The 20,686-nt window shown below is 45.4% G+C and overlaps 1 protein-coding gene across 1 annotated transcript in view; it reads right to left on the bottom strand.

Annotated features, from left to right (window-relative positions):
- Window positions 1-20,686, bottom strand: part of SLC2A9 (solute carrier family 2 member 9) — a 137,794-nt gene that overhangs the window by 31,006 nt on the left and 86,102 nt on the right. The window contains exons 9-10 of the mRNA XM_060246114.1: window positions 5,032-5,133; window positions 1,878-1,953 (exon numbers count right to left, since the gene is read on the bottom strand). Coding sequence (XP_060102097.1) covers window positions 1,878-1,953; window positions 5,032-5,133 — 178 coding nt within the window. The remainder of the gene's footprint in view (window positions 1-1,877; window positions 1,954-5,031; window positions 5,134-20,686) is intronic.

Raw genomic sequence — 20,686 nt, 5'->3', positions numbered from 1 at the left:
CCTGGGGTTTGCAGAAATTTCTTTTTTAGCCCTGCATAGCTCAACCACCCCCTGCAGATTTTTTTAATCTGCATCACAGGATCCTACTTCACATATATAGCCATTATAAATAAAAGTGCTTGTGTTTTACTTGTAAAATTGCTGGATATTACTGCAGAACTGAATAACACAGCTGGAGGACCATGTTGTGGTTAGAAGTCAGCAATAAAGGGGAAAAAACATTTTTATTCCATTACATCTCTGCTCAAGTTACTTCAACGTGAGTGCAAATGCATTAGCAAATGCTGATTGGCACAGTCATAATGGAATGAAAGTTGAAGAACAAAAATAGACTTTAGCTTTTGGAGCAAGAGAGAGTGAGAGACAAAAATGTGTTTCCTTAAAACACCAACATAAAAATTCTGAGCTATAGCAAGTATCAATGATATTAATCATCTGCCCTTGAATCAAATTGCACTGCTAAATATGCTATTACACATTCCATGAGAAAGGAGTAAATCTGCATGTGTAATATACACATACATACTTTTGTATCTCAGCCCTATATATGTACCTAATAGTGGCAACACCTGCTATTTCACTGATTACAACTACACTAGTAACTAAAAATGAATTTCCCCCCAGGTTAACCTCTGGAAACAGTATCACCTTCCCTATTCTTTCCTCTCCCACCAATATCCACCAACAGGGACACACAAACACATGAAGCTGCCTTATAATTAGATCCAGCAAAGATGGAGGTCCTACACCTGAGTTGTGGGAACTTGAATCCAGCTCCCAAACTTTGTTAGGATACCACTGAAGTTGATGTTGAGGGTGAGGAGCTGGGGGATGCTCCTGGAGGCCTAGGTTGCCACTGTTGCTAGATTGAACTTTCACCATCTGCAGCTGGTCAAGCAACTAGTACCATATCTCACTCTGCAAGACTTGGCTACAGTGCGATGGTCACTTCCAGGCTGGATTATTGTAACTTGCTGTATGCGGGGCTGCCCTCAAACTTCACCTGGAAACTGCAGCTAGTGCAGAATGTGGCAGCATGTGTGCTGATGGCAATGCTTGTGCAGACTCATGTTCAGCCAGTGCAGCATCAACTGCACTGGCTGCCAATAGAGTACCAGATCCAGTTCAAGGTTCTGGTGTTAACCTTTAAGACCCTATGCGATCAAGGGCCTTCATATCTTCTGGACTGCCCTCCCCAGAGCGTTATGCTCAGTTGATCAACATCTTCTGGTTATCCCCAGCCCAGGGCCTTTTCTGTCCTGGCCCCAACCTGGTGAAACAAGCTCCCTCTTGAGATAAAGGCCCAGTGGAATGTTACAATTCCGCAGAGCCTCAAAGACAGAGCTGTTCTGTCAGTCTTTTGGATGAGGTGGTGGACATCCAAACCCACCTCAGCCTCCCCTGCTGACAATACTGACCAAATGGAACCAGCCAAACAGCATCACTGCTAAGTCATTCTGAATACACCCTGAATATATCAGCTTTGTGTTTTACTGAAATAAGGTTTTTAATTATTTAAACTTCTATCGTTATCTTATGACTTTAACCCACCCTGAACCTGCTTGTGGAAAGGATGGGCTAAAAACCAAAATAGATAAATGTTTTGAATCAGACCAGTAGCTGGTCAAAGTCAGTGTGGTCTACTCAGACTGGCAGTGGCTGTCAGGCCTTTCACAGCACCTGTGACCTGAACCTTGACTGGAGATCAGCTGGAGATGGAACCTGGGGTCTTCTGCATGCCAGGCAGATCCTCTGCCACTGAGCCATGGCCTCACACATACAGGACCTCTACTTGTGGCAGAACTACTGCTGCAACCAGATTTCATAGTGAATAACACAGTTCATTCTAGCGAAATGTGCTCTGAGAAGCTCGTTACCTGGTCCAATGCAAAAGGAAGCGATTATAGCAAGAATGCAGAATATGCTGAGGTAGCTGAGCCATGATGCTTGATCCTGAAAAACATCACGGGGGAGGAGGGGTCAATAATCAGGAGTTTAGGGTTACATACTTGTATGTCTGCAAAAAATCCTAGAAAGTCTGTCTGTCTTGCTGAAACTCAAGGCAGGTTATGAAATTTAAAACAATGCAACAGAAAGTCCTTGGTTTACATAATCACTTGTTCAGGAAAAGGATTTCAAACGCTTACAGTTCCTGTGCCAGCCAGTATATGTTCAGCACTTACCAATATGCTAATACATTGGCACAAACTGCTAGCAAATGAGCACTGTCTGTATGATTAAATGTAAGGATTTGCTGCAGCTGGAATCAAAGGATTATGTTATTATCCATCAAGAAGTAAGAATGGGCATGTGGAGGGTTACATTTGGACTGCTCTTTGCACCCCGATGCTCATACTGTGGGCGGGTGTTTAAAGCCGCCCTGAGCCTGCCTCGGCGGGGAGGGCAGGCTATAAATAAAAGCTTATTATTATTATTATTAAGTGCCATCAAGCCGCAGTCGACTTCTGGTGAGCCCAGCAGGGGGTTTTTAAGGCCCGTGAGAAGTGGAGGTGGGGCGGCCATCGCCTTCCACTGCAGTGGTCTCTTCCTTTGGTGGTGTCCCTTCCAGTACTAACCCTGCGGAGCTTCTGAGGACTGATGAGATGGGACTAGACCATGCCGTCTTCCCTCTCACTTTCCCCCTCTGATGCTGAAGACAGTCTTATTTGACATCCCTGACTGGAGTTTTTAATCAGTTACTTTTAAAGATTTTATAATTGTTGTTTTTATTGTGTTTTTATAATGTTTCATTCACACTGTAAGCTGCCTTGAGTGCTGTGAGGGAGAAAGGTGGGCTTACAAGTATTTGAAAGAAGTCAGTGGTCCTGAGTGGCCCATCGCTTTCCCTGCAGCCTTCCGTGCCCTGGATTGTGTTGCTGGTGGCAGAAGCCTCCAAGGGGCCTTTATGGTGCCTCTCCCTTCTGCTTCTCATGCCCTCTCCTGGGGAGATGAGGGGAATGTTTTATCTGCCCGTGCAGTTCCATGTTGCTCTGTTGCTTCCCCACAGTCTGCCAACCCCGTTGGCCTTGAAGAAAGCTGTACAAGAGGGCAGGCTGACATCAGGCAGGTATGCCGGCATTGCCATGCATTGGCTGGCTGCTTCACAATGTAAGAGTGGCACTGCAATGCTGCTCTAGGATTGCTGAGTATAGGCAGTGTTGCTATACAGCTGCTTGGAGCTGAGTTACAAATACCTTTTCTTGTTGAGAACAAAGTTTGAGTCCAGTGGCACCTTTAAGACCAACAAAGTTTAATTCTAAGTATAAGCTTTCATGTGCCCTGAACTCACTTTGTTCTACTGCTTCAGACCAACACGGTGACCCACCTGAATTTATTTTCTTGTTGAGATTTTGGCCTAATGCGAATACAGGTGATTGTCAGCCAATCAGAGTTCATGGAGCTCCACTGGAGGGGAGGGGCTGAGCCAACCTCAGCCTTCAGAAGTGGGAAGGGAAACTCTTTTGGGACAAGGGAATTTTTGTGGCTCTGGAAAGGAGCATGTCAGCTTAGCCAGGTTTTTATTAGGTCTTTAGTTAGGGTTTGGGGGTCCACTTAGGAAAGAAAGCTTATTTTGGTGGTACAAATATGCATCCTGTTTAGGGCCCATCATTCCTAACTGGTGTGTGTAGGTTCTTTAAAAAGGCAAGCTCTGTGTGGGAAAAGAGCAGCCTGGAACTGCTGAGGGAAACCACCTGTCCAGAAAAAGGGAGAATCAAAACTCCCCTCAGAGGTTATTTACTTTACTTGAGAACCAGCTCTACTTTATATATTTGAATTATTCACATATCACATTTACCTTATTAAACACTTTATTTTCTGTTCAATAAAATTTTGTTGTTCATCTCCCTCTGTGCTGTGCTTGTCAAGTCAAAAATCTAAGCATCAGGGGTCTCTGTTTAGCTGACATACAAGTACAGCCTTGGTCTAGAAGGTTTCCAAGTAAGAGACCTGAAGGGAGCACAGAGCTTACACACAACCAATCTTTAATTTAAAGCATGTCTCCCCTCCTCCTTATTTGACAGTGGGCAACTGGGTTATATAGAATCTATGCCAGAGTGGGGATATTCTTCAGTCTAGAAGGGAACTGCTTCCTCCCCCTGTGCTAACCCCATAGCTGCCACAGATACCAACTGCCTAATTTGACACCACACCAGCATCAGCAATATGGTGGCATCTGAGGCTTAGGGCTGATATGCCCAAGAGGTGGCAAAGGGTTGTAATCATATTTAGTTAACACTGGGTTGGGATCAATCAGCATTGCATGGAAGCAGACTGGGGAGTCGCTTTAACTCCTCCAAAAAGAGTATGCTGGGATCTTGGGACCTACATGGACAGAAGCCAAGTGGAATGGGGCTATAGCAAAAAAATAAAAAGGGATTGGCTGAGACTGAACAAAAAAGCTGGCTGGATCTAACCATGTGCATAAGATGTAATGATTGAAACATTTCTCAAACTATTCTTCATTGGCAAGGCACTTTATCCTTTAAGTATATGAACACACGAAGCTGCCTAATACTAAATAAGACCATCAATCCATCAAGGAGAGTATCATCGATTCAGACTCGCAGTGGCATCAAGTAGTGGGTGATGTGAAAGGCCTTAGCCTGAGACCAGGAGAGCTGCTGCCAGTCTGAGTAGACAATACTGACCTTGATAGACCAAGGGCCTGATTCAGCTTCATCTGTTTTCTAGGGTCTCAAGCAGTGGTTCTTCACATCACCTACCACTACCTAATACTTTTAGCTGGAGATGTGGGGGATTGACCTTAGGACCCTCTGTATGCCAAACAGATGCTTTACAGCTGAGCCACAGCCCATCCCTCAAGTGTCTCTCTATAGAACTGGCATATTAAATTGGCATATGGAACTGGCAGTACTAAAGTGCTAGCTGCTTCTTATTCAAGCAATAAAAAAAGAGCTAGCCATGAAATAAATCCACAATTCAGCCACACTTCAATTTCTAGGCTATTCACGTTTTGTACGCTCCTCCTTGTGTATGAGAATGAGTTAAAACAAAGAAATGTGCACATACCTGCAAAGTCATGCACACGGTGAGTATTACGAAGAAGAGAATCATCAAGCCAAATCCTCCAATGAGAAGAGGTCTGCGCCCAAGTCGTTCTATCACTAAGCCCTGAAAGGGGGGGGGGAGGAAAAGTGTGCTCATAAAACCAAGGGTATTCTGAATGGCTACTGTTGACTCTGGCAATTTCTAAAGGATTAATCCAGAAGCAATGGGAGCCCATTATTTCCAGGGTTCCACAAAGCCTTCAGATTAGCCACGCAGACCACAGGGCATGGCTTTTTACAAAGCAAACAACAAAAAACTCCCCCAAGAAGAAAACATATCAGAAACATCACCTTGTAGCATTTCTGCTTCCTATATACACAACACGCTCTCAGATCACAAAATTATTTAGGGCACAATCTGACTCTTTTGTCCAAGACATTCAGTGAGCTTGTGCAGAAGATCCCCCTGCACTGTGCTTGCCATTGCTCTCTTGAGTCTCTGACCATTGCTTGCCATTGCTCTCTTGAGTTTCTGACCAATTTTTCAATACAGGTGCTCAGTCCCGGAGCTTTTGCTTTCCCTGGCTCAAGTGATCAATTCCCTACCAGTTGTTGCATGGGCACATTTTGACCAGTGGCTCTCTCCAATTTCCCTTGCAGCTTCTTGATCTCTAAAAAACAAGAGCAGGAAGCCACAAGGGAAATTGGAGGGAACCATGGATCAAAATGCACCCACGCAACAAGTGGTGGGGAAAAACTTGAGCTGGGGAAAACAGCTGCAAGTGAGGAATTGGTGTCCTTGACACCAACTCCACACCACCTGTGGCTGATTCCTAGGTGGGCTAAAGGCAATGTGGTGTGGAGATGGGACTGAAGGGGCAGAAGGAGAGCCTCCTTCCTCCCAGTGAAGCCCAGACAGCAGCCAAAGCTTAAAAGGGAATGGGGGCTCAGCTTGCAACTTGGCTTGCCTGTTTCTCTTCAAGAAGGATGGAAGGAAAAGAAAAGATCTGGAAGAGATGAGGAAAGAGGAAAAAGGGGACGAGAGGAGAGGACTGAGGCTCCCCCACTCTGAGCCCTCCTTCCTAGCCCCTGTCACATCCCTCCTTCACACCCTCACCCACTCCATCAAGCAAAGTCCACTGAGATCCCAGTTCCATGAAGAAAGGCCAAGGGGAGCTCAGGCCCCCCACCAATTGGATAAATATTATACTGGGGCAATTACATGACAGACTTAAATTTTCTTGGCCCCCTAAAAACTGAAATATTTCACTCTCCCCCACAAAGAAAGCTTTTGTTTTAACTGATACTCCATTTAAAACCAAATAGAAGGGAGGCATAGGGGTTCAGTGACAGAAAAATGGATCTGTCTCTAAGCTCTTCCAGTTATCTTAATTGTCCTGCAAATGTATTTGCAGTGAGTTGCCAAATTTTCGAGGGGAACTTTCCAGGTTGCAGTGTGGGGTGGCACCCACAGCCCCTTTGCAAAACCCCCCTGATGCCCACAGGCTCCCCCTGTCCATGCAGAGTTCTGACTTTCCTATTACATCCTCCTCCTCTGGCTGTGGTAGGGTGGGATGGAAGCCTTGTTACTCCTACCACTGCAACTTTCTGAAATGGCTGCGGCAAAACACAATGTCCCGGGGGAATATCTGTTCTAATGACTCAGAGTATGTTGCTGCTAGCAGGTTTCAAAGAGAACGAAGGCTAGCACTGTTGTAACCAAGGAAATTCAGAGAACAATGATTGCTGCTACACGGTCATGCCTGCTTAACTTAAAAGAAATTTAACTTTGCCCAGTGAAATCATATTGGTGTTGAAGATAGCTTCTGAAAAGGAACGTCAGTACAAAAGTATTTCCTGAAACATGAGGTGCAGTCAGTATCAAGTACCTCTAAAAGTGATAAAAATGAGTGCAAAGATTCACGCAACACTGAAAGAAATCCAAGGCCTCACAGAATAGTCCTTAGCAGGTAGTGGCATTTCTATGCCACCCTTTGCCACCTGGAAGTTGTATTTGCTAAGCAGACCCAGAGAAAGAGTCTCAAGAGTGAAGGGAGGGTGTGAAAAAGAAGATGGCTCCCCTTGCTGGGTGCAAAAGAGTCTTGGGCTGTGGCCAGGCCAGGTGGGGGAGGCAGGCAGCTCTCCTTCCCAGGCAGCTTGGCTGCTTTGGCTGGTGTACTGGAGCAGCTGATATCTTGGTGGCCTTGACAGAAGCACTAGGCATGCGGTAAACTGCGGGGGGACTACTATGACCATTAAAACAATTTAACAAAGTTGGAGTCCAGTAGCAACAAGGTTTAACTGTGGGTGTAAACTTTTGTCTGCATGCTTATACACAGAATTGAACTTTATTGGTCTTAAAAGTACCACTGGACTCAAACTTTGTTCTATTGCTTCAGACCAAAATGGCAACCAAATTAAAAATTGAAAATTAAAAAAAAATAACAAAAGTGCTTATTTTTTTCCTTGGGTGATATATACAAATCCACGTCTACCGTTGGGGGTAAAACACATTTATTATTTTCTGATGGTGTTGTTTTATGTTCACCAATTTTTAGGTGTGCCCTTGTGCAAGTCTTCATGTTGTTTAATGCAACAAAATATGCCTTGTGAGCCAGCTTGCCAACAGGCCTGGGAGGGGGGAAAGTCCTGTTCTTTAAACAGAGTTTTTTTCCCTGTCAAGTCGCAAACAACTTCTGAAGACCCTCTAGAGTTTTCAAAGCAAGAGAGAAACAAAGATGGTTTGCAATTGCCTGCTTTTGGACTTCCTTGGTGGCCCCAACCAAATACTGACCAGGGCTCACCTTGCTTGGCTTCCAAGATTTATTTAATTTATTTTATCTGTATCCCACCCTCCCCATCGAAGCAGGCTCAGATGTGACAAGATTAGGTCAGCCTGAACTACCCAGGTCAAGGCACAGAGGTTTAATAGGATGTTATTAACCAGGTCATGTTATTTACCTTTAGGCCATGAAAAGCTTTGTTTCCCTTTTCCACACATTACACCTCTAGTAAAAGGACAGAATCCCCCCCCCCCCCAGCAGTTGGCAACACTACAGATATTTGGATGCTGAAATACTATTATGATCTTAGTGCGGTTTCCACAGAATTGGGCATGTTTAGGTCTCACTGATTTTGTTGGGAAGAAGTCTGCAGAAGTCTGCTCTTCTGCAGAAATAAAGGGAAAAATGAGGCTGAACTGTCCTCAAAGAAGATTTATGATACTTATTTACTATTACGAATGCTAAGTAAATCATTAAGCACTTTTTGACTTGCACCATGAGCTTATTTAATGCAGACAGGCTAAGCAAATATTTAAACATCTGAAGTGTACCACTTGCAGTGAATTTATTGGATGTATTTGACTCTAACACAGCAGTCACTTTAAACAATGGTCCATCAGTTATAATTATTTACAGACCAGCAATAAAGCCCATTGTAGGAAGAAATATAACAGACCCTAGAAAAATATTGAGGGGTGTGACAAATGTGTAGGTGGCAGGAACAAAGAAAGACAGACAAACAGAATGAAAGAAAAAGAAAGATTGAGAGAGAGAGAGAAAGAATGGGAAGAAAGGAGTGTAAGAAAGAAAAGTGAAATGAAGGAAGGTAGACAGAATGAAATAAAAAGACAGAAAGACAGAGATACAGAGAAAGAATGAGAGAAAGAACAGAAGGGAGAGGTATATAAACGAAGAGGAGAAAGAAGTGAGAGATAGGAAAATGAAAAGAAGGAAGACTAGGAGAGAAAAATGATAGGAAGTCTGACAGACAGGCAGGAAGGTGGGCAGCCATTAGCAAGCAGCTGACAGGTGGATCCACTCCACTGGTAGCTGTAAGAGGTAGAAGCCATTGCAAGCCTCCCTTTTGCTCCCTCCTGCTTGCAGGCAGCGGGAAAGTGAAAGAGAGTCCATTCCATCTCATGGGGCAATAGGACAGAGTGGACTCCATTGTATCTTATGGGACCATAGGGCAGAATAGACTCCGTTCTATGCTATCAGCCCATAGGACAGAATGGAGTCCATTGTGTCCTGTGGCCCCATAAGATACAACTGAGTCCATTGTGTCCTGTGGACAGTCCATTCTGTCATATGAGCCCACTGCAGCCTCATTTGGATAGAAAAAGTGAGGAGTATTTGCAGGTGGAAAGGGGGTTTGATACATTGTATAGTGTCAGTCGGTTTATCTGGGGCTTTTGAACTGGCCCCTCCCTGCTGTGAATGAATATTCCTTTTGTGTCAGTTGAAGAGAAGTAACTGCTACTGTTTGTCTCATGAACAAACTCTCTCTCTCAGTTTACTGTTTGCTTCACTGTTCGCTTCATAGCAGCATTGCAGAGGTGGGGAGACAGACTGTCCCAGACTTCTTACAACAGGCCCTAAGGAGAGGCAGCAGTAATCAGTAAGTCTCCAGGAGAACCTGTCAGCAGAGAACTGTCTCCCTTAGACGTCAGTGGCTGTCTCGTAGGGTTCTCACCTGACAGGGCTGGTGGTGGACAGGGGAGAGTAGAATCAGCCAATGGCATGTCAGAGACAGAGACTTGTACGGAAACGAAACCCTCGGGATGCATAAAATGTGGATTCTGATGTTTCTACACTAATGCACAGAGAATGGGAAACAAACAGGAGGAACTGGAAGTCCTAATAAATGGATGGGACAGTATGGTTAGTGATTAGTATTCAAGAAGAGTATCAATGAACAGAGTCTGACATAGATGGATCGATCGATGTCGAAGCCATAGACTTGGTAGCGTCCCCCATCGATGCTGACGGGCCTGTTGCCATTTTCGGCGGACAAAGAGCTGATTCGACTAAGGTCGCCGATAGCCTTGCCGCCCAATTTTTCAGGGTTTGCCTCAAAAACGTCGAGCAATGCAGGCACGAGTCGACACGGAGTCCCTCGCCCAGGCACAACAAGCAGAGGGAGTGACTGTCAGGGGGTGCGATTTTGCTACCACACTTCAGGCAGCGCTTGAAGAACCCCAACGCCATTCCATAGGCAACCAGAACCCACAAGGGAAGGGGGAAAATGTGGCCTCGAGGGGCAAAGTCCAACACAAAGTTCTTTTCTTTTTTTCTTTTTTTTAACAACTACAACAAGAACTAGGGAAAAACAAAAAATGGGCAAGAAAGGGAAAATCCAGAAGGATTACCAAATACTGACTGGAGCAGTCAAAAAAAGATCCTTTCAACGTGGTGGTCAAGAAGGAACTGGCGGGATCCTTGCGCTGGCTCCGGTGAGTATGTGTACTGGGACGCCTGCACATGCCCACTGGTGCTGAGCACAAAAAATCCCGGGCTTTTTAGGTACTGACTCGAGGATCAGCACAGGCACTCTATCCCATGAGTGTGAAGCACAGAGACCACGAAGAAGATCTGCTCAATTCCTACTTTTCCTCTGTCTTCTCTTCTGAGGGAAACGGTGCTCAACATGGCAAAAACAGAACATATAAAGAGAGTATGAAGTTCCCACCTAGGATCAGCATAGAGGTAGTACATAAACACCTGGTTTCTTTAAATGAAACTAAGTCCTCCGGGCCAGATGAATTGCATCCAAGGGTTCTAAAAGAGCCTGCGGATGTAATTTATGAGCCTCTGGCTATTATTTTTGAGAATTCTTGGAGAACAGGAGAGGTGCCGGAAGATTGGAGGCAGGTGAATGTTGTCCCCATCTTCAAGAAGGGGAAAAAAGATGATCCGGGTAACTACTGACCCGTCAGCTTGACGTCTATACCTGGAAAAGTTTTAGAACAAATCGTCTAACAGTCAGTCCTGGAACATTTAGAAATAATGTATGTGATTACTAAGAGCCAGCATGGGTTTCTCAAGAACAAGACATGCCAGACTAACCTGCTCTCTTTTTTTTTGAGAAAGTGACTACCTTGCTGGATCAGGGGAATGCTCTAGACATCGTTTATCTTGATTTCAGTAAGGCTTTTAATAAGGTTCCACATACTATCCTTGTTGGTAAAATGTGGTTTGGATCCTGTTACCGTTAGGTGGATCTGTAACTGGTTGAAAGATTGCACCCAAAGAGTTCTTGTGAATGGTTCCTCATCCTCTTGGAGAGGAGTGACAAGTGGAATGCCTCAAGGATCAGAACTGGGACCTGTTTTGTTCAACATCTTTATCAATGATTTGGATAAAGGAATAGAGGGAATGCTTATTAAATTTGCAGATGATATTAAATTGGGAGGGGTTGCAAACACAAAGGAAGACAGAAACAGCATACAGGATGACCTTGACAGGCTGGAAAACTGGGCTAAAATAAATAAAATGAATTTTAACTGGGATAAATGTAAAGTTCTGCATTTAGGCAGGAAAAATCTAATGCATAGTTATAGGATGGGGGATACTTGTCTTAGCAGTTGTATGTGCGAAAAGGATCTAGGGGTGTTAGTGGATCATATGCTGAACATGAGTCAACAGTGTGATGTGGTGGCTAAAAATGCAAATGCAATTTTGGGCTATATCGACAGAAGTATAGTGTCCAGATCACGTGATGTGATGGTATCGCTTTACTCTGCTCTGGTAAGACCTCACCTGGAAGTATTGTGTTCAGTTTTGGGCACCACATTTTAAGAAGGTTATAGACAAGCTGGAACGGGTCCAGAAGAGGGCGAAGAAGATGGTGAGGGGTCTGGAGACCAAGTCCTATGAGAAAAGGTTGAAGGAGCTGGGGATGTTTAGCCTGCAGAGGACGCAGCTGAGAGGTGATATGATCATCATCAAGTACTTGAAGGGCTGTCATATAGAGGATGGTGTGGAAGGTAGGACCAGAACCAATGGGTTGAAATTAAATCAAAAGAGTTTCCAGCTCAACATTAGGAAGAACTTCCTGACCATTAGAGCGATTCCTCAGTGGAATAGGCTTCCTCGAGAGGTGATGGTATCTCCTTCCTTGGAGGTTTTTAAACGGAGGCTAGATGGCCATCTGACAGCAATGAAGATTCTGTGAACTTTGGGGGAGGTATTTGTGGGTTTCCTGCATTGTGCAGGGGGTTGGACTAGATGACCCTAGAGGTCCCTTCCAACTCTATGATTCTATGATTCCATGAACACTGATAGTGTGAGCCAATCCTGCATAACCCACATCCAACCAATGAAAATCCGGACTTCCGGGCTATGTCACCTTGAGCTCAGCAGGGGTCCGTGGATCGTCTCTCCTGTGGCCCCTCTGAATCAGGGGGTTGGAGGGGTGCCGCAGATGTGGCACCCCCAAGGAGACCCTGGAGGGGTTTTCTTTCGGCATGGGACTTTTGCAGGAAGCCAGGGGCACAGCGGCGGCTGTTCCTGTCCTTCTTGTATGCCCCAAAGCTCCAACGCCATGATAGCTATCACAGCAGCAAAAGATGATCGCTCAACAGCTTTCTCTTAACAAGCTTCTGATGTATCGCTTTCCTACCTCAAGCATGGCAATTCTACTTGGCAAGTAAGTGTGCTTTCAATACCATTAGCTAATGGGTCGTTTTACATAACAACAAGCGCTGGTTCAAAGGAAGGGAAAGAGGTTGATTCTATCTCCACTTTCCCTGTGAATGAGGCTTCAAAAAGTTTAAGAACAACTTTAAGCATTGGCAACAATCTGAATTAGATTGAATATAGATGCCTAAATCGACCCAGATTATAATTGGATATGTGTTAAAGAGACTATTATTAGGCTGCAATATGGTCTGAACAAAAACGAGATATATTCTAGAGAGATCTCTCTTTGTCATCTGATTGCAACTGAAATGGTAACATTTAAAATCACAGGTGGAGGCGATTTGAAAAGGCGGACTAACTGGATCTCTGAGCTACTTTCCAACTTGGATTTATAGACTAAGTTCGTTGACAGAGAAAAATGGCATTGCCAAGCGAAATGTTTTATAAAAAAGACATATTACATAGCATAATTTCTCTGAAGCAGGATCTTGGTTCATTAACACAGTCGAGTAAAAAACAGTTGGGAGCTTGTATGCTGAAAGCTAGCGAAATCTCAAATCTACATGAGCAGAATGTTAAAGAGAGCCTGATGATGTCTGTGGAATTGGAAAGGGAGAGTGATCCGCTGGGAAACGAACAAAAGAAAACCAAAATGGAACCTTATGGTGCAGCTAAAAAGAAAGACCGGAAATCGAGACTGATTGAAGTTTTGTCAAGAGGAACAAATGGCGTGGAATTCTTCCTACTTTTACCGAGAGGAATGGCTGTATTAAGGAGAGAGAAGGTGCATCTCAGCCAAAAAATCAAGATGTGGAAATTTTTCAGGAAGAAGAATTTTTGAATTGTCTCTCTCTCTCTGTGGATAGTCGGACATGGAAGTCTCAATAAGAACTGACATGCGATTTTAAAAGGCTAAGTGAGATTTTTGTGCTATATTAAGTTGTTTTATCTAGAGTAATATGGATATAAGCGCTAAAGGATTGAAAAGTTTTGAAAAGAATTTTATGTAAATAAATAGTTAACTTGGATTAATTTTTAAGAAGGCAGGCACATAATGTTCTTATAATCTGGTAGACTTGTTCTTAACAGATAAAGATGAACATGAACATATGAAGCTGCCTTATACTGAATCAGACCTTTGGTCCATCAAAGTCAGTATTGTCTTCTCAGACTGGCAGCGGCTCTCCAGGGTCTCAAGCTGAAGTTTTTCACACCTACTTGCCTGGACCGTTTTTGGGAGATGCCAGGGATTGAACCTGGGACCTTGTGCTTCCCAAGCAGATGCTCTACCATTGAGCCACCGTCCCTCCCCAATATTTGTTTCTTATGCTTATTTTAATGACAATATTGTTAAACTAACAAGTTAGTCTGTATTTGCAATATGGTTGAGTTTAGAAGCAAAAAATTAAGACGTGGAAATGTTTTAGGAAGAAGGGTCTTTGAACTGTTGTTTCCTCTGTGGGTAATTAGATATGGAATTTTTAATAAGAAATGATAAAAGGGCAAGTGAGATCTTAAGGATGGAAAAGTTTTGCAAAAATGTTATATAAATAAATAGTTAATTTGGGTCAATTGTTAAGAAGGCAGACAGCACAATTATTTTGTAATTTGGTAGATCTGCTCTTAGCATGTATGTTTGGAGAAACTGTTTATATTGAGACAGATATTATGTTTTATTTTTAGCTTGTTGAGGATAAAGATACCTGTTTCATATGTTTATTTTAATGATGATATGGTTAAACTAACAAGTTAGTCTGTGCTTTCAATATGGTTAAACTTAGCCAGCCAGTCAGCCAACCACCCAGCCAGTCAGCTCTGTGTTGAGACTGTTCTGACTCTCTTATACGTGTTGAAGAAGAATTATTTAAACTTATATTTGAAGCAATAGTTTAGTAAAAAATCTATAATGTAAGATAAAGATAGTAAAATATATGGGGAGAATCTCATACTTGCAGGTAGAAAGAATTGGGTATTTCATTTGGAGGCAGAATTGTAACTGACATATTTGTATTTTTCTTTGTTTCTGTTTTTCCCACTTTGTATCCAAAGTGGAAAAAACAGTAACCCTCTTTAATGTATCTATGCTTGTGCTTCTTCTTATTGTAGTTAAAATCAATAAAATTATAAAAACAACCAATGAAAATCGACCCTTGGCACTTACCGTGAGGGGTCCTTCTCCTAAGAGGACAGGAGGACATCTTGGGTGTTTCCCACCGTCCAATCAGGGAGGCAGGAATCTTAAAAACTTCCTCTTCCTGTGGCTGTGGGAACCACCCTTCCTTCAGTTCGGGTGACTCCAAGAAGCAGTAAGGAAAAAAGACTATCATACCTAATGCTCCTAATATAACAAGAAAACTAACAGTCGGTCAGAAAAAAAGTGGCATTGGCCTACCAGACCGAATTAGAACAAACCCTTACAGAGGATAACAGGAAAAGAACGGACATTGGCCGGAGAAAGAGGGCCGCAGACAAAGGATACAAGAAACCCAGATACAGAGAAATGCTGCCCAAGGTAGGGTGAGAGAAGGGAGGGCAAGATATCCTCCTATCCTCTTAGGAGAAGGACCCCTCATGGTAAGTGCCAAGGGTCATTCTCCCTAAGAGGCGGAGGACATCTTGGGTGCTCCCATAGCAGTACGTTAGTCAGGGTGGGATCGCCCTACTTGGGCAGTACATGCTGCAGGATTCGTCTGCCAAAGGCTGCGTCTGCCAACGCATATGCATTCAGCTTATAGTGGCGGATAAAAGTGGAGATAGATGACCACGTAGCTGCTTTGCACACTTCCTCAATGGAGGCATTCTTGTTAAAAGCTGCATTGGTAGCCGCACTTCTGGTCGAGTGTGCCATGATCCCTGACGGTACCTGAAGATGTAATTGTAAGACATTGTACCTGCTTTAGATCACTTATAGCCTATTGACCTGACTAACACCATATTGTTTGCTGTTACTAACCATGAGTCTGTACTGTGCATTTCAAACAGGGAGGGAAGGTTGTAAATCCCAGGGAAGGAATTTCTCACTTGGCATCCAAAGACTCCCCAAGCCTTTGAAGCTAACCAGCCTCAAGGTGACCAGTGGGGAGCCTTCCTGGGAAAGAGATAACAGAATGTGGGAACAGACAACTGTCTCTCAGGATGTGAGAATGAATTCTTTGTTATGCTATCTGCCTCTACAAAAATCCAAGAGTAACCTTGGAAAGCATCAAACTCAATCTGCTTGTAACCCAGACCACTAGTTCTTGAATAAACGGATTAATTTTTGCAACAAAATGATCTAAGTTTTATTTCAACGTTCAAAGTCTGACAGTAATGCCTTATACGCCTCCGTTATACACTGCTTGATGGCGTAACTAATTGGCGTAACTTGGACATTTTCTGCCCCAATCTGGGTGCTGCTATGTTAACGAACATGGCATCTGACCTGCGAATAGATTCAGTTCTTATAAGGTAGACTTTAATTGCTCTTTGCACATCTAAGGTATGCCATGCTCACTCCTTGGGATGCTTTGGATCCGGACAAAAGGAGGGGAGGTTGATTTCTTGGCTTTGGTGAAATCTAGAAGACACCTTCAGTTGGAAAGTAGGGTCTGGATAGAGAACTACCTTGTCCTTGTGGAACACACATAGCTCTCGTTTAACCGACAAGGCTCCGATCTCTGACACTCTTCTGGCCGATGTAATTGCCACTAGGAAAATGGTCTTCATGCGCATCATCTTTAAAGGCACAGATATTAGGGGCTCAAATGGTGGACCTGTTAAGGCCGAGAGCACTAGATTCAATCTCCAGGTAGGGAATCGATGTACTTGTGGTGGCGAGCTCAAAGATGCTCCTCTAAGGAAACGGCGAATATGAGTGTGTGATGCAAGGTTCAAGCCGTCCACCTGCTGGAGTACCGAGGACAAGGCCACAGCCTGACGTTTGAGGGTAGCTGGCTTCAGTCCAGAATGAAGGCCGTCCTGAAGAAACTGAAGAATCTTAGGGACAGAAGGATGTAACGGGTCCACAGCTTTTCTCTGACACCACCTGTGAAAGGCTTTCTAAGACATATCGTATATCTGCGTTGTAGAGCCCTTCCTGGAAGCTAGGATGGTATTCGTCACGTCGCTTGTATAGCCAAGGTCTAACAGTGAGCGCCTCTCAACCTCCAAACGGTCAATCTCAGCCAGTCTGGATGGGGATGCCACACCGGTCCCTGCAGCAGCATGTCCGGCCAGGTTGGTAGGTAAAGTGGCTCCGCTATTGACATCTGTTGGATTGAGGAGAACCAGTGACCTCAAGGCCACCAAGGAGCAACCAGGATGATCTCGGCCTGCAGTAGCCTGATCCTTCTGAATAACCTCGGAATGATTGGGACTGGAGGAAAGGCATATAGAAGACCTTGTGGCCAGGGAGATGTTAACGCGTCCGTGGCCTCCGCTTGATAGTGGTAGTATCTCGTGTAGAATCGGGGGAGTTGATGGTTCTGAAAGGACGCAAAGACATCCAACACCGGCGGAACAAAGTGCTTCACTATCGTTAGGAAAAGCTTCTTGTTGAGAGACCACTCTCCTGATTGAATGCTCTCCCGACTGAGCCAGTCTGCCTTGACGTTGCAAGCCCCTTTGATATGCTCTGCTCTTATCGATTTCAAATGAGCCTCCGCCCATTTGAACAGCTTGCCGGCCTCCTTGTGAAGAGAACTGGACCTGGGCCCCCCTTGATTGTTCAGGTAAGCCTTGGCTGCTATATTGTCCGTTCTGACTAGGACATGTTTCCCAGTCACCTGGTCCTGAAAGTGCAGTAGAGCCAGACGGACGGCCCAGAGTTCCAAAAGGTTGATCGGGAGACTCGCCTCCTCGACCGTCCACTGACCCTGGGTGGGGATCTCGCTGAGGGTCGCCCCCCATCCTGATCTGAGAACAGCTGTATTTCCTTCTCTACAAAGTATGTTCCCCCCTGACGCAGGTTGTGGTCCTTGGTCCACCACAGAAGACTCTCCTTGACTGTCTTGGGAACCGTCAGAGACAGGGGACGCTTCTCCATGATTTGGGTTTGAAATGGATGCAGGAACTTCTGAAGCTGCCTGGTGTGAAAACGTCTCTAGGTTTGAAACCAAAAGACCCATGAACCTTGCCCAAGTCTGGAGAGATGACGATGACTCCTGTACTACCTGATGTACTAACGTCTTGGTCCTCAGTATCTTGTCTCCTGGAAAAAAAACAGAGTTCAGGTTCGTGTCGATGACCATGCCCAGGTGTTGCAGCCTCTGGGATGGGTATAAATGACTCTTGGGTCCGTTGATTATGAACCCGTGTTGCTGGAGACAGTATATCATGTGTCGAATGTCTTGTTCCGCGGTCTCCCTCGACGAAAATCTTATCAACAGGTCGTTGAGAAAAGGATGTACATGTATCCCTCTCTGTCTGAGGATTGCTATCAGGTTCACCAACGCCTTGGTGAACACCCGCGGCGCCGCTGCGAGACCAGATGGTAGGGCTTTGAATTGGTAGTGGGACCCGTTCACACAGAAGCGGAGGAATTTGCAGTGTGCCGGGAGGATTGGAATGTGAAGATAGGCCTCTGTTAGGTCCAGAGATGACATATAGTCCTGATGATGCAGGGCTTCCGTTACTGACTTGATGGACTCCATTCTGAAATGACGGAGCTTGATATGCCTGTTCAGAAATTTCAGGTCCAGGATTGCCATCCAGTCCCCATTTTCCTTGGGCACTGTGAAGAAGATGGAATAGACGCCTTGACATCTCTGCAATCGAGGGACTGGCTCCACTGCTGCAATTTCTAGTAAATGATGTATTGCCTTGAAGGTGATGTCCCTTTGTTCTGGGTTTGAGCGAAGCGGAGACACAATGAAGCGATCCCGAGGTGTTCTTTTGAATTCTATCGGGTAGCCCAACGAAACAATTTCCAAAGTCCAAGCATCGACCCTCGAGGCCGCCCATGCCTGCCGGAAATGAAGAAGGCGGCCCCCCACTGGGATGGAGTCCCAGTCATGCTTTATTGGCCTTGGGTCCCTTCTCGAATTTATCGGTCCTATTGGACTGATTTCTCTGGAATCGAGGATTGAAGAAGCCCTTTCGGAAGTTCTGTTTGGGCTGTCCCCAGGATGATCTTCTAAATTCCTGTCTAGGTTTGGAGAAGCCGGCGGAGGCACGAAAGGAACTAGACCCGAATCCTCTCTTGTCAGAACATCTCAGATACTTGGGCATGGCCTTCTTCTTGTCCCGTGTCTCCACCAGGATCTTATCCAGGGCGTCTCCAAATAGCTTCTCTCCTTGAAAAGGGTAGGCTGAAACAATCGACTTCGAGTGAACGTCTGCCGGCCAGGCCCGAAGCCAAAGACCCCTTCTTGCTACAGTGTTTGACGCCATCGCTCTAGCAGAGAACGTAAGAGCATCCAGAGAGGCATCCGCCAAGAATTCAGCAGCCCTAAGGAGTCTGTTGGTGCCTTCCAGGATCCTTTTGTTTGCGTCTGGCAAGAGTTGAGTCAGCCGCCTTATCCAGACGATCACTGCTCTGGAGACTATAGAGTTGGCCCCAGCTGCCTTGATGGCCAGAGCCGTAGCCTCATGGCTCCTTTTCAAAGCCAGGTCTATCTTTCTGTCCCAGTTGTCTCGCACTGAGCCATGGCCGTCTGCAGCTAATAGGCCATGCGACTGTAAAGCTGCGATTGGGCATCCACCAATGGTACCTATAGCATATAATTAGCAAAGGAAGGTAACTCATAGAGCTTCTTGATGGAGTTAGGCACCTGTCTGTTGGCACTAGGCTTGGCTCATTCGGACTTTAACTGGCACTCGAAGAACTCCGGAAAGGGAAAAACCTTATCAGAAGATCTGTATCTAGGAAAAAAACTCCGTGTTCTCCTTGGGTTTATTTTTGGGGTTGGTTAGTGGACTGGAAGATTCCTGCTCCTCAGGGGATACCTGGAGGTCTAGGGCAGACAGCACTTTGGCCAATAGAGGTTGGAACTCTTCTGCCTTGAAGAACCGTGACGAGGGTTCTGGAACTGTAATGTCCTCTATGTCCTCATCAGATAAGAATTCGCCCTCCTCCTGATCTCCCCCATAGGAATCCTCAGAGCGAGCCTCAGAAGGGGTTCTTTCGCTCTCCAGCTGGTCACTGACCAATGATTTCCTCTGAGCCCTAAGGTGGCTGGAGCTACCTCTGGACCTCTTGGGAGAAGGTGACCTGGAGGAGGAATTGGACCTGGGGGACCCCGGCCGCTTGTGGGCAGTTGCCCTGACTGCTGCACCCACAGTCTGTCTTATGGATTCAAAAAATTCAGAGAAAAAAGAGGGTCCCATTAAGGGTACGTTACCCAAGCCCCTCTGGGGCTGGCAGGTCTGCGTGGCTTCCAGAGCAGGCTGGGTATCTTCTGCGTTGAAGTCTCCCGCCTGGAGGTTGGCACCGGAAAGTTCCTGTGGCTGGAGTCTGCAAGGCTGCTGGTCCCTCTCATTTCGCGCCTTTTTGCGCTCCCCGACATGGCCGCCGGCGCTGAGGAAAAAGCCTGAGGAGGAAGCCTCCTCCGCGGCTGGGCAATACCAGCGCCGCTTGAGTCCGCCTTTCTCCGTCTTGCCCCTGCAGGGCACATTGCCGGCAGCCAAGGCAAGCCCAGCGGTCATGCCGGCTCCGGAGGGTGGGCTCTCGGCTACTCGCCACGTGTCAGGAGCCGGGCCATCCATAAATGCGTCTCTCGCCCGATGCGCCATCCACCTCTTCTTGCCGCGGCTTGAGTTTTCACGCCAGGGCCGCCGCCGCACCGCTCCTCAGTCGAGTGGAGGAAAGGCGGGGGAGGAGGGGGGGGTAAAAGGAGGCTGAACAAATAGAATGGAAAGAAGGAGCCAGAAAAAAAAGCTGAAAGAGTTAGTGCTAGAAGAAATCAAGAAGAAAACAGCCCAGGTAAGGAGGAGGAAGAAAGGATTTTTTTTTTTTAATAGCAAGAAAAGATAAAGGGATAGGGAAACTATCCTCAATGCTTGCTCTCCCTGTCGAGGCAGGAAATAAACTGAAGGAAGGGTGGTTCCCACAGCCACAGGAAGAGGAAGTTTTTAAGATTCCTGCCTCCCTGATTGAACTGTGGGAAACACCCAAGTTGTCCTCCGCCTCTTAGGGAGAACCTCAGATTTGCCACTATGGAAGGATACCTCAAAAAAACTGACATTCAATATAAATATTTCATGGGGTATATAAAATACAGAAAAGCTTTTGTTGTTTCTTATTAAGAAAAAAGCTGCTTTAAGCAGCTGTGAAGC

The sequence above is a fragment of the Heteronotia binoei genome, chromosome 9 (assembly GCF_032191835.1).
Source record: "Heteronotia binoei isolate CCM8104 ecotype False Entrance Well chromosome 9, APGP_CSIRO_Hbin_v1, whole genome shotgun sequence".
Classification (NCBI taxonomy): domain Eukaryota; kingdom Metazoa; phylum Chordata; class Lepidosauria; order Squamata; family Gekkonidae; genus Heteronotia; species Heteronotia binoei.
This window is presented reverse-complemented; position numbering and strand designations above follow the sequence as displayed.